Source organism: Pristiophorus japonicus, chromosome 9 (genome assembly GCF_044704955.1).
Source record: "Pristiophorus japonicus isolate sPriJap1 chromosome 9, sPriJap1.hap1, whole genome shotgun sequence".
Classification (NCBI taxonomy): domain Eukaryota; kingdom Metazoa; phylum Chordata; class Chondrichthyes; family Pristiophoridae; genus Pristiophorus; species Pristiophorus japonicus.
In genome coordinates this window covers 99,882,324-99,896,684 of record NC_091985.1, presented here as the reverse complement: position 1 = coordinate 99,896,684, position 14,361 = coordinate 99,882,324, and the positions used below count along the sequence as shown (strand labels likewise).

Sequence of the window (14,361 nt, the reverse complement as noted above, 5' to 3'; positions counted from 1 at the left end):
GTGAGAGGGGAGGGAGGGGGGGGGTGGGTGAGAGGGGAGGGAGGGGGGGGTGGGTGAGAGTGGAGGGAGGGAGGGTGGGTGAGGAGGGAGGGAGGGTGGGAAGGAGGGGGGGGTGGGTGAGAGGGAGGGGGTTGGGAGGGAGGGGGGTGGGTGAGAGGGGAGGGAGGGAGGGGGGGTTGGGTGAGAGGGGAGGGAGGGTGGGTGAGAGGGAGGGGAGGGAGGGTGAGAGGGAGTGGAGGGGGGTGTGGGTGAGAGAGGAGGGAGGGGGGTGGGTGACAGAGGAGGGAGGGAGGGAGGTGGGGGTAGGGGAGGGAGGGAGGGAGGTGGGGGTGGGTGAGAGGGGAGGAAGGGAGATGGGGGGTGGGTGAGAGGGGAGGGAGGGAGTTGGGGGGTGGGTGAGAGGGGAGGGAGGGAGATGGGGGGTGGGTGAGAGGGGAGGGAGGGAGATGGGGGGTGGGTGAGAGGGGTGGGAGTGTGATGGGGGGTGGGTGAGAGGGGAGGGAGTGTGATGGGGGGTGGGTGAGAGGGGAGGGAGGGAGATGGGGGGTGGGTGAGAGGGGAGGGAGGGAGATGGGGGGTGGGTGAGAGGGGAGGGAGGGAGATGGGGGGTGGGTGAGAGGGGAGGGAGGGAGATGGGGGGTGGGTGAGAGGGGAGGGAGGGAGATGGGGGGTGGGTGAGAGGGGAGGGAGGGAGATGGGGGGTGGGTGAGAGGGGAGGGAGGGAGATGGGGGGTGGGTGAGAGGGGAGGGAGGGAGATGGGGGGTGGGTGAGAGGGGAGGGAGGGAGATGGGGGGTGGGTGAGAGGGGAGGGAGGGAGATGGGGGGTGGGTGAGAGGGGAGGGAGGGAGATGGGGGGTGGGTGAGAGGGGAGGGAGGGAGATGGGGGGTGGGTGAGAGGGGAGGGAGATGGGGGGTGGGTGAGAGGGGAGGGAGGGAGATGGGGGGTGGGTGAGAGGGGAGGGAGGGAGATGGGGGGTGGGTGAGAGGGGAGGGAGGGAGATGGGGGGTGGGTGAGAGGGGAGGGAGATGGGGGGTGGGTGAGAGGGGAGGGAGGGAGATGGGGGGTGGGTGAGAGGGGAGGGAGGGAGATGGGGGGGTGAGAGGGGCGGGAGGGAGATGGGGGGTGGGTGAGAGGGGAGGGAGGGAGGGAGATGGGTGGGTGAGAGGGGAGGGAGGGAGGGAGATGGGTGGGTGAGAGGAGAGGGAGGGAGATGAGGGGTGGGTGAGAGGAGAGGGAGGGAGATGAGGGGTGAGTGAGAGGGGAGGGAGGGAGATGGGGGGTGGGTGAGAGGGGAGGGAGGGGGGGGTGGTGGGTGAGAGGGGAGGGAGGGAGGGGGGGGTGGGTGAGAGGGGAGGGAGGGAGGGGTGGGTGAGAGGGGAGGGAGGGAGTGATGGAGGGGGGGGTGGGTGAGAGGGGAGGGAGGGGGTTAGGGGAGGAAGGGAGGGGGGGTTGGGTAAGAGGGGAGGTAGGGAGGGGGGATATGGGAGGAAGGGGGGGTGGGTGAGAGGGGAGGTAGGGAGGGGGGTATGGGAGGAAGGGAGGGGGGGGTGTGAGAGGGGAGGGAGGGAGTGGGGGGTGGGTGAGAGGGGAGGGGGGGAAGGAGCGTGAGAGGGGAGGGGGGGTGGGTAAGAGGGGAGGGAGGGAGGTGGGGGAGGGGAGGGAGGAATGGGGGGGTGGTAGGTAGCGGGGGGATGGGAGAGAGGGATGTGATGGGGGGAGGGGTGGGGAGGGGAAGAAGTGAGGCGGGTTGGGAGAGAGGGGAGTGGGAGGGAGGGGGGTGGAGGGGAGGTTGGGAGGGAGATGTGGGAGAGGGGAGGGAGGGACCGGGGTCGGTGGGAGAGAGGGGGACGTTGGGAGTGTGTGTGGGGGAGGGTGGGTGGAGAGGGGGGGGGGTGGGGTGGGAGTGGAGGGGAGAGAGGGAGGGGGGGATGTGAGGGAGGGGGTAGAGGGTTGGGGGTGAGGGAGGGGATAGAGGGTTGGGGGTGGGGGAGAGGTGTTGTGGGGGATGGGTGGGAGATAGTGGAGGGGTGGGAGAGGGGGAGGGGATGGAGGGGTGTGGGGAGGGGTAGAGAGGGGAGGGAGGGGGGTGGGAGAGAGGGGAGGACGGGGCGTGGGAGAGCGAGAGAGGGGGGTGGGAGAGGGGAGGACGGGGGGGGGGGGAGGTTGGGAGGGAGGGGGAGAGAGGTGGTGGGAGGAGAGGAGGGAGGGTGGGAGATGGGAGAGTAGGATGTGGAGAGTGGGGGGAGGGAGGCGGAAGGGAGGAGGAGGGCTGAAGGGGGTTTGGTGAAGGAGGGGAGAGAGAGGGGGAGGAGGTGAGGCGGGGAGGGGGGAAGGAGGGGTGAGGAGGGGGGAAGTGGGAGGATGAGGAGAGGCAGAGGGGGAAAGGAGTGGAGTGGAGAGGAGGGAGGGAGAGAGGAGGGAGGGGGAGAGGAAGGAGAGGCGGAAGAGGGGGAGCGGAGGAGAGGGGGAGGGGAAGGGGGGGAAGAGGAGGAGATGTGGGGGAGAGAAAGGTGAGAGGGAGGAGGGGGGAGGAATGGAGGAGAGGGGGTAAGGGGGGTTGGTGAAGGATGGAGAGAGGGAGGTGTGGGGGAGGGGAGGAGGAGAGGGGAGGTGAGAGGGAAAGGAGGGCGGGGCGGAGAGGAAGGAGAGGCGGGAGGAGAGGGGGGAGGGGAGGAGGTGGGAGGAGGTGGGATGGGGGAGGGGGAGGAGGAGGTGATGGCGGGGGGAGGGGGAGGAGGAGGTGATGGCGGGAGAAGAGAACGATGTCGGGGTGGAGGGAGGTGAAAGTACATTGTTGATCAAATGGTACAAATCCTCTGGAAGGTCTGGTTCCAGCCCTTTGGACTTCAGTATCCTGAGGATCTTGTTCCCAGTAACAAAACGCAGCTGGGCAACACCATGGGAATCCCTCTTTTTTGATTCAGTGAGCTTGGATTTTATTGTTTCAAGTTCTGAGTCCTTTCAATCTTTTCCGTTTGTAAGGCTGTGCCCACCTTCAGGGTTCATCGCCGGGGCACAACGAGAAATTCTTGCACAAGCAAAGCTTTCATTTCACAGAGACCGCCCCAATCCTGCCCCCAAACAGTGGGCAACGTTAAACAGACGAGCCTGCCCAGGTCCCATTCTACTCAGGTCCCATCCTACTCACGTCTTGCCCTCAATCTCTTGGGGGAAAAAAACAGTAAAAGGGAATATTATTTGAATGGGGAGAAATTACAACATGCTGCGGTGCAGAGGGACCTGGGGGTCCTTGTGCATGAATCCCAAAAAGTTAGTTTGCAGGTGCAGCAGATAATCAGGAAGGCGAATGGAATGTTGGCCTTCATTGCGAGAGGGATGGAGTACAAAAGCAGGGAGGTCCTGCTGCAACTGTATAGGGTATTGGTGAGGCCGCACCTAGAGTACTGCGTGCAGTTTTGGTCACCTTACTTAAGGAAGGATATACTGGCTTTGGAGGGGGTACAGAGACGATTCACTAGGCTGATTCCGGAGATGAGGGGGTTACCTTATGATGATAGATTGAGTAGACTGGGTCTTTACTCGTTGGAGTTCAGAAGGATGAGGGGTGATCTTATAGAAACATTTAAAATAATGAAAGGGATAGACAAGATAGAGGCAGAGAGGTTGTTTCCACTGGTCGGGGAGACTAGAACTCGGGGGCACAACCTCAAAATACGGGGGAGTCAATTTAAAACCGAGTTGAGAAGGAATTTCTTCTCCCAGAGGGTTGTGAATCTGTGGAATTCTCTGCCCAGGAAAGCAGTTGAGGCTAGCTCATTGAATGTATTCAAGTCACAGATAGATAGATTTTTAACCAATAAGGGAATTAAGGGTTACGTGGAGTGGGCGGGTAAGTGGAGCTGAGTCCACGGCCAGATCAGCCATGATCTTGTTGAGTGGCGGAGCAGGCTTGAGGGGCTAGATGGCCTACTCCTGTTCCTAATTCTTATGTTCTTATGTTCTCTTTGCTTTCCTGCTACCCCCGTCTCCCTGAACATCTCTGAGACAGTCCCAAGGAACACTCGATGGCCTCGGTCAGTGAGAGCAATCAAGGCTTTGATGACATTTCCCAGATGCTCCCGGAGACCACGCTCTGCTGCACTTTGAGAAATCTCCATCTCGTTCATAATGAGTTCGACATCTTCCTTTTTGATGGTCACTTTTGCCAGCTCCTTCTCCCTTTCTTGTTTGGCTTTCTGTTCCCAGGATCTCCTGTCTCCGATGACGGACATTGCCGTCTCCAGGTCTGAGCTCAGGATCTCCTTCTCCTCCGCATAGTCGGTCACCCGCACTAGGAGCCCATTCGGCCAGGGCTTGGGGCGGCGTGCTTCGGGCTCCTCCCATACAGCCTGCAGAGATTCGGGGGCGAGGAGCTCCTACACATGCGCGCACAATCTAGCGCGCATGTGCAGAGGTCCCGGCACTGTGTTCAGCGCCAAGACCTGGCTCCGCCCCCCACTGGATTTGGTGCGCTACGCCTCGGCTGAAGACTTCCTGAGGAGCGGGCAGAATTCCTTGGTAAGTTTTAGGCGCGCTTTTTGTTCCAGCTGCGCTGTTCTAAGTGTTGCAGCAAACTTGGGGCCCTATGTGAGGTTATGTTGGCCTCACTCGGGAACTCGAGCCACTGCCTTTTCAATACCTGCCGCACTCACTGCACATGCCGGCAAATTGTTTGAGGTCGCCGATTCTGTACAGGGAAGGACCTCCTGGCGTCTGACCTAGTTCTGTGGTGACGTAACTTGTACTCGTGTTCCCTGGTTCTGCACAACCTATCTAGCTTGAATAGCCAATCCATAGGGACTGAATCCAATCCTTTCATTATTTTGAAGACCTCAATCCAATCTCTAATAAATGGGTTAATGTTCCTATTAAAAAAGGAGGGAGAGAAATTTCAAATACGTTAAGTTTTCATCGCTCGTGTCACATAGTGTAAAGACCTTTGTCATGGGATGTAATTTTCTGTCATACTCTATTCTATTTATTGTGTAGCTATTTCTTCCTTTTGATTAGAGCACTCTGTGCTTGCATATTAGCTGGGTCACACTGACTGAATTGTGTTTTTTCCTCTTCAGATTTATGGGTAAATGCTCATTCTGTGTAAAGTAATCCTCTTACAGTTCCTGTCAATAGTTTAATTATTTCAATAAGAATTAGATACTCAGCTCCCTGATGGCTCCATTGGTAATGATATTCTGCAACTGAGCCACACAGATGAGCAGATTCCAGGTTCAATACCTATGCTGAGTTGTCTAATCTCAGGTGTGAAGCAATGGGGATGTTGCAGTAGGCCTCAGCAGCTCTGGGTTAAGAGAGGTGAAAGTTGATCAGAGTTCCAGTCAGCACTCACTGCCTAGACTTGTATATGAGGAATTACCAGCTGGATGAAGTCCTGGAGGGTGACTAATAACTGTACGGTATGTGCTACTGCCTTCAGGAGAGGAGGAGACACAAAGTAAAATAGCTGAGTTCCATCGTTTGTCAACTCCAAAATTGGGCAGGATAGGATAGGTTTGCATAGATGGTGTAGGGGGTTATGATCATAGCTTGCATTCAGGAGTTTAGTTTGGTGCTGTTAAAAGCCTTATTAACTCTTGTTTCCATATCCTGAGTCAGTGGAAAAATTAGATTTCTGTCTTGGTGTTTGATTTACATTTTTGAAATTTGTGCACAGCCCTAAAAAGGATGAATAGCAAACTGATGAAGGATTAATAAGGGAATTTTTGTTCTGTAGTGACTTTATTTACCTAGCAAGGATAAAGAATTACCATTGCAATGTAGACGACCTAAGTAGGTGAGCAGTTTGACCAGATAAACAAGAAATGTTCAGTCATTTTGAATGGTGAGAAATAAATTCACCATTTTGACTTTGTTCCAGTTGCCTCACGGTGCTTTTTTAATTTTCCATTAAATTTGGGTAGTCAGTTTCTTTAACACTTTTTCTTTTAAATAAATGTTTGAAAATAGTAGTTGAGCCTGGTATTCAGTCGTCTTCATGCTGGCATTGTTTGTTTTCTCTTGCAGGAAAGGATGAGCCGAGCAGTTACACTTGCACAACTTGCAAACAGCCATTCAACAGTGCATGGTTTCTCCTCCAACATGCCCAGAACACCCATGGATTCCGAATTTATTTGGAGACTGAGCATGGAAGTCCCTTGACCCCACGGGTTGCCATTCCTTCAGGACTTGGGGCAGACTGTGCCTCTCAGCCCCCTCTTCATGGACTTCACGTAGCAGACAATAGTCCTTTCAACCTGCTGAGAATGTCTGGGCCTGTCTCCCGGGAAACTCCAGGGCTTGGAGAAGGTCGCTTTCCCCCTACACCTCCGTTGTTTAGCCCTCCACCCCGGCATCACCTAGACCCGCATCGAATGGATCGGCTGAGTGCCGAGGAGATGGCTATGGCGGCAGCAGCACATCATACCAGTGCCTTTGACAGGGTACTGCGTCTTAACTCCATACCTATAGAGCCACCATCCATGGATTTCTCTCGGAGGCTTAGAGAATTGGCTGGCAACACCTCCACTCCTCCATTGTCACCAAACCGGCCTAGTCCTATGCAGCGGCTATTGCAACCATTCCAATCAAGCAACAAATCCCCATTTCTCAGCACACCGCCACTCCCACCCCTGCAGCCCGCCGCACCTCCTGCCCAGACTCTGCTCAAGTCCAAGTCCTGTGAATTCTGTGGGAAAACATTTAAGTTTCAGAGCAATTTGATAGTGCACCGCCGAAGCCACACCGGTGAGAAACCATACAAGTGCCACCTTTGTGATCACGCCTGCACTCAAGCCAGCAAATTAAAGAGGCACATGAAAACACATTTGCACAAGTCCTCACCCATGACAGTCAAGTCTGACGATGGTCTTTCCACCGCAAGCTCTCCTGAACCTGGTACTAGTGATCTTGTTGGCAGTGCCAGCAGTGCCCTCAAGTCTGTCGTAGCCAAGTACAAGAGTGAAACTGATGCCAATATGATTCCAGAAAACGGGGATGAAGAGGAAGAGGAGGAGGAAGAGGAAGAGGAGGAGGAGGAGGAGGAGGAGGAAGAGGAGGACGATCCTGAAAATGAAAATAGGCCTGATTTTGCCTTTGGTGTCAGTCTAGAGGGTGGGCGTCACCATGAGAACAGCTCGAGGCCTGTGGAGGAGAAGCGGTCTCTGCCTGAAGTGATGCATAGCATTGCCATGAATACAATGCAGCACTATGGTGAGGCCTTCCACCAAGTCCTTGTTGAAAAACACAAGCGGACTCAACACTCGTCTGAAACCGAAGTTCACAGAGACACTTATGATGAAGACTCGGTTGCAGGTGAATCTGATCGCACAGATGATGGTACAGTCAATGGTAGAGGCTCCTCTCCAGGTGAATCGGCCTCTGTGGGCTTATCCAAGAAGCCTATATTGGGAAGCCCGACTTCCCTCAGCCCTTTTTCCAAACGCATTAAACTTGAGAAAGACTTTGACCTGCCATCAGCACCTTTGGCTCCCACAGACAACGTTTACTCACAGTGGCTTGCTGGTTATGCTGCCTCACGACAGATGAAAGACCCATTCCTCAGCTTTGGAGACTCCAGACAATCGCCTTTTGCTACTTCATCTGAGCACTCTTCAGAAAATGGAAGTTTACGCTTTTCCACTCCTCCAGGAGAATTGGACGGTGGGATCTCAGGTCGGAGTGGCACAGGAAGTGGTGGGAGCACGCCCCACATCACTGGACCCGGTCCTGGGCGGCCCAGCTCCAAAGAGGGCAGGCGAAGTGACACGTGCGAATTTTGCGGCAAAATCTTCAAGAACTGCAGCAATCTCACAGTCCACCGGAGAAGCCACACGGGCGAGAGACCATACAAATGTGACCTGTGCAACTACGCCTGTGCCCAGAGTAGCAAGCTCACGCGACACATGAAAACGCACGGTCAGGTGGGGAAAGACGTTTACAAATGTGAAATTTGTCAGATGCCTTTTAGCGTGTATAGTACCCTCGAGAAACACATGAAAAAATGGCACAGTGAGCGCTTGTTAAATAATGATATAAAAACTGAATAGGTGTATTGATGCTCAAGTTCCCTATAGCTTTTTTCTATTCTCTTGTGATCAAAACGAAGTGGAAGCTGAGGACGTAAGGAACATGTGCTTGATGCCAGCACGACTGGTTTAATGTCACTGATGAATGCATGATTTGTATCGGGGCAATACTATTGCATTTACGCAAACTCGAGCCTTTCTCTTGTGCAATAATTTACGTGTTGTGTATGTTATTGTTTTTTTTTTCTTTTAGACAGCATGTATGGTATGTTCGGCAATTTAATTCTGTCCTCAGTTAGTGTTGAGTAACTACCCTTCTCTGTCCTTTTTTTGGTTTTTGAAAGAAGACTACCATGCTGCATAGTGTCCTGTAACACATATCATGTACAGTTTAGGTTGTAACATCAAGAGGGAAAACAAAAATGGGGGAACCCCCTCCCCCAATTTATTCCTTTGTTTAACCCTCTTTGGACAGGCTGAAATTCGCACTGTTAAAGCCGTCTTTTCTTTCCAAAAGAAAAATCTGTCCTCAATGGGTTAATATATTAAATTAGATCATAAGAACAATTGCTGGCCTTGACTTTTGGAGAAGCAAAAAAAAAATAATGAAGGTGATTGGGTGAATACTATTATTTGGTTAAAGGAAAAATAATAATCTGAGTGCCTTGGATCTATTTAAACTGTATTGGTTTTCTTTCTGTTCTTCAGTTAGGTACTGGAGGAGTAGCCTTGGGTTTGTGTTGACCCAAGTGATGGTTCCACATCATGCATCTGAAAGTTTTGGCTACCAGTGAGTTAACCAATTCTCAATATTTAAACAAAATGGAAGTAACAAAACAGGAGGAACAAAGGAGGAAAAAAAGTCTTGACAATTCCATTAATGTCACAGCATCCATCTGTGATCCCTAAAGTCATGCTTGGTTCATACGCCACACGGCAGTTGTATAAACATAAAAGATGATACATTAGTACTCGTACCAGCCCACCCACCCCCAGCTTGTATTTAAATCGCACTTGACTCCGCTTGTGACTTCTATGCCCTTTCTTTAATCAGGGGTACAGAGGCTGAGCAAAAAGACAAAAGGATAAAAGACAGCTCAGATAGGACAATTAAGTGCACTGTACAATTTTCCCAGTTTACAAACATATAATTAAGGGAAAAAAAACTTACTAAAATACTAAGGAAAGAAAAATGAACTGATTGTTTAGTGTCAATTTGCCAGTCATTGACTAGAATAGTGCACCTGGCTAAACTTAAAAAGAATATAAAATGTAAAGCAACGTGATTTAACAGCACGTCTCTTCAGTGGACGATAACGGGACTGCAGTCGATTAGAATAAATAATCTCGCTACTACAGTGCAAGAATTTTTGTACAGATTTTTTAAGTATAAATGGTAAGATTTTTTTTTTAAAAAAACACTTCATTAAGTTAGGGAGAACTATATTTTAGGGTTCCAGTGTCTTGGTGGTTGTCAAGACTCATGTTATACAGTTAGTGGATACTCTGCCTTGGATACACAGCTCTTCAGGTTGTATAAAACTCACATTGGGGAAAGGTTTAAGATTATATATATAGTACTTAACTATAGGAAAATGCACACATGTTGATTCCTATGCTAAACACATTTATGGTCTCTACTTTTCTGTATTTCTAGAATGGTTATTTGAAATAAATGTTCACCTAGTGTAGGCACTATAGTATTTATATTGAAGCTTGTATTTTTAACTGTTGCTTGTTCTTTAAAGGTATCAACGTACCTTTTTTTGGTAGTGGAAAAAAACACAGGCTGCCACAGTATATTTTTTTAATTTGGCAGGATAATATAGTGCGAATTATTTGTATGTTTCAACAAAAAAAACAAACAAACAAAAAAAGAACACGCCCGTGACATTGTACAGATAAGAGGTCGTGTAACGGCCGCTTGGGGGAAACTTTAGAACGTCGCGCCAATGGTCAAAGTGGATGGTTGTACATATCTTCCCCTTCCTGCTGCCATACTGTATACAGTACTGCAAGCTAATGTTTGTTCTGTAGTGTGCTTCTGTCTCCTAACCTCTCACCTACTACATTCCAGCATCTAACTTCATATGCAGTAAATTAAATGTTTGCAGTTTTTTCATTGCCAAAAACTAAATGGTGCTTTATATTTAGATTGGGAAAATTTCATATGCAAAGCATATTAAAGCCGCTTGAGTCAATACTTTTTTGTAAATGGCAATGCAGAATATTTTGTTATCGGCCTTTTCTATTCCTGTAATAAAAGCTGTTGTTGTAACTTGAAATTTATCTTTTACTATGGGATTCACTATTTATTATTGCTTATGTGCGCTGTTCAAAACGGATGCACTAAATTGATCTTTTTTTCATTTTTATTTTTAAATTTTTTTTTGTTTAGATGACCAAAGGTCATTACAACCTGGCTTTTATTGTATTTGTTTCTGGTCTGTGTTAAGTTCAGGAGTCTATTGGAAACCACTGTCTGTGTTTTGGCAGTTGTCTGCATTATCCTGTTCACATGCCCATTTTGTCCCTTTATGAAAAAAAAATTAATAAAAATTTTAAAGCTAATTGGTGAACCTTGTGTGTGCTTATTTATTGCTTTCCTCATTTTTTTTTTTTAGTTTTTAAATTTATTTAGTTATTTGTTTTTTTTATGGCATACTCAAAGTACGTAGCTTTTGCTCCAGCTGAGGTTTATCTCTGCAGTGACCCCTTTCTCTGACCTATATAAGTTTTGGTAGCATGCTGGAGAAAATGACCTGCCTTCTGTAAGGGGTTAACATGTCAGATAACCAGCAAATTCACAGTGTGCCATGTGTAGATTTGTATCCTGCATAGGTGAGGGGTTACTGGTCATATGGCTAGATTGTGTAGATCATTGAAACATTGGGTGTCCAAAAAAATCATATTTTATTGAAAATGAATGAAGCATACAATAAATTCTTCATCACTAACAAAATGTCTAGATAGAACAATTAATTGATGCCTACTTCTCTTCCCACCCCCCATGAGTACATGATAAATCTTCATATTTGTGCACTCCGTCTCTACATTTAGAATTCATTCTAGGTCAGGCAGTAGTTGAAAATGTAGCAGCTGTTTAGTTAAATTGCAACAAATCAATTGATCACTAAACCCTAAATATCTGGACCTGACCATGAGAAAGAAAGAAAGACTTGTATTTATATAGTGCCTTTCACGACCACCAGACTTCTCAAAGCACTTTACAGCCAATTAAGTACTTTTGGAGTGTAGCCCCTGTTGTAATGAGGTGAATCAGCAAACTGTTGAGTGTAGTTGCTCTACTTGCTCAGCCAATGATGCACCTTCTGCTTACAAGACATTGTTTTGGGAGTTGAGGCCCTGATGAGTTAAGATATGATGAGATAGATAAATAGCAAGTACTTGAAAAGGATTGGTGTTATTTGCTGTACCTTACACAGGTGTGGGAAAATCTAATCACAAGTCACAAGTGAATTGCAATGGTGTCCCCGCTTGGTGTTAAAATATATTCTGTAACTTGCGATTAAGGTGTGACTCCAAATCCTACCCTAATATGACATCTACACACATGTACTTTCCAGCAGCAACGAGAGCCCTGGATTTGTTTTTACCCTTCTCTGGGTGCTGAGGCTGACTATATTCATTCTCTGTCTCCATGACCTGCATCAACTGACCTGGTGTAGAAGGTGGATTGAACCTAATCTGCGTGGCTCAATATCTCATTGGGCAGTCCATTTTCTTACTGAGCATCAGGGAGCCTGATTTGAAATGTTTGTAATTGATTTGTTTTGAGAAATTTTATGTTATGGCTATCAATGAGCATTTTAGAATTATAGAGGGAGGAGAGGGCTGTACCACTGTAAGATTGGAGAAGGGAGGGGAGCACTGTGCCACTGAGATTGTAGACATTAGGGAAGGCTGTGCTACTGTGAGATATACCCCAGTTGTGCATCTTGAATGTCATGTAGTCTATTTCAAATGGGAACAACTCAACCATGAGACTGATGTTGAACTGGTGGATCATCGTTGACCTCGATTCCAATATGTAGTGGCCTACCTCAAATACGTTACATTATTAAGAAATAAAAGATAATTTAGGATAGTCTTAATGGAAGTAAAAGTGGGGTAACATTTCAATTCAGATGATTTCTCTTAATCCCCCTCCTGTTGACTCCCCAGTCACAGTCCATTTTAAATAATGTTCACCATTTATTCCATGGAGCCACTGATATTAACTGCTTAGCACCAGGATTGATCTGAGTTCACCAATGAACTTAGTCCCATAAATTTGTTAAGCCTGAAACAAAATAAAAAGTTGAAATAATTTCAAAGTGGCCAACTAATTGAAATTTTATTTAAGCCAGATATTTCTTTCATTTTAGTGATCACAACATGTGTAAGTAGTTAATACCAGAACGAACATACAGGAATGAGGCAAAATCAGCAACAAATAAATAAAATAGTATCAAGAAAGCCATTGACCTGGGATAGCTACTATTACCAGAAAGAAACTAGGGATTACTAATAATTTCCAGATTTTCATACAAGGGTGTAATAAGAGGGAAGGAATGTCTACACACACGCTTTTATTTAGTCAATATTATAAAATAAAAATATCTAATATCTTACTTTTCAGCCATTTTCTCTCATCTCCTGAAGGCTTACTGCTGGAGAACAGATCCACTAGTTCCCCCAAGTACTTCACTCAACTGGCCATATTTGTGCCCAGGTGGTGAATGTCCACGAGCTATTTGACCATTGAAGGCAATACAGCAAGCCTGATCCTTTCCTCATTCAATGGCCAGTCAGACATTTCCAACAGAATGAGAATCAAGAGCGGGGATCCTGGCTGGCTTTCCCCTCTCTAGCCAAAGCACTGAGGCCAATTCTAGTATTCTTGCTGCTACTCTGGTTGAGACCAGCTAACCTGGCACAGACTGGGAATCGATCCTGGGATCTTCCAGTCTATCTGGCTCAGCTATATAATGGGGGAGAAATTGGTCTTTGCCAGCAGCACAAAACGGGCTCGTAGCGAATTGGCAGTCTGCTTTACACCACGCCCGATCTTTCCATTGACTTCAATGTTTTGCGCTACTGGCGAAGACTAGTTTCACCACCAGTGTCTTTACCAAATGACCCACCAGGAAGGAGAGCCTGTCAATTTGATACTTTTATATATGTAAAAATATTATGTTGAGTTGCAGCTCAAAATGAAAGCTAAGTTTTTTCCTAGCATAGAATGAACTAAATAAATCCATGCTAGAAATTACTTTTGGCAATATTAGCAAGCGTCTAATTAAGATGTTTGTATAACATTCCTCTGCTATCATGACTGGGACATTGATCATTGGGTTAAAATAATAAATATTGGTATGTCATATAAACATGTATAATGTTTTTCTGGTAATATTGCCAACAGTAGCCTTTAGCTTATATATTTTTTCTTTAGTGTTAATTATGTTTTTGTTGTATTAACTAAACCCTTTCAGTATCTGATGTGTGCAAAGTTTAGACATGCAGACCAGGTAATAGATTAACCTTTTCATGTTGTACAATAACTTAGGTATCATTCATTTCTGTCCTTTTCAAGAGTACAAAAAGGAGGGAGAATAATGCCCGTGCACACTTCCTTTTTTTGTACATGTTCCACTTTTTGAGAAGGGGAGTGAGTAGGTAATCACTCTCTGCTCTTGTAAAAATGTGGAAATCTCTGAAATAAGGGATGACTATTTAGACTCAACCCATAATAATTTATAAAATAGAAATTTAATTTTTTTTGTAATCATTTTCTTACTTGTGTTTAAAATCATTGTCAAAAATGTTGGATCTGTTTATATTCAGAAATCATGCCTGACTGAAAATATAAAGACATTTTTGGAAATTTTTATTAAATAACATGAATTAAGTTACTCCCCACTTACCCTTGTCCAGAAAACCCCCATTTGCTGACTCTCCCTGTATGTTTTAAGCTCCCCGTGTGTTTTAAGCAGTAGGAATTCAGTACTTGACCAACAACAGAACAATTATAATATTTTCATTAAAAATGTAAACTTTATTAAAAATGTGTAGGTAATAAAAAGAGCAAATGTTGGAAAGACATAGCAGAACCCAGAAATTACTTGAAGCATTGTTGCCTTTCAAATGCTGACTGACTTGCTATGCATTTCCATTATTTTCTGTGTACATTTCAAATTTCCAACATCCACTGTTTTTTCCCTTTAGTATATAAAAATGGTTTAATTTGTCAAATCAATGCTTTTGATTTATTTTTTGATTTAGCATCGCCGTTGCACTTTCTCCAGATTTATTCCCGCCAAATGGAGGACACTGCA

The 14,361-nt window shown here is 47.1% G+C and overlaps 1 protein-coding gene across 3 annotated transcripts in view; it reads left to right on the top strand.

Annotated features, from left to right (window-relative positions):
- Positions 1-14,361, top strand: part of bcl11aa (BCL11 transcription factor A a) — a 166,878-nt gene that overhangs the window by 108,562 nt on the left and 43,955 nt on the right. For 2 of the 3 annotated variants that reach the window (XM_070889610.1, XM_070889612.1), the window contains exon 3: positions 6,024-10,550. In XM_070889610.1, the coding sequence (XP_070745711.1) occupies positions 6,024-8,044 (2,021 nt within the window). In that variant the 3' untranslated portion in view covers positions 8,045-10,550. Of the gene's footprint in view, positions 1-6,023; positions 10,551-14,361 lie in introns of those variants that run through there. The other variant, XM_070889611.1, reaches the window with a different exon arrangement.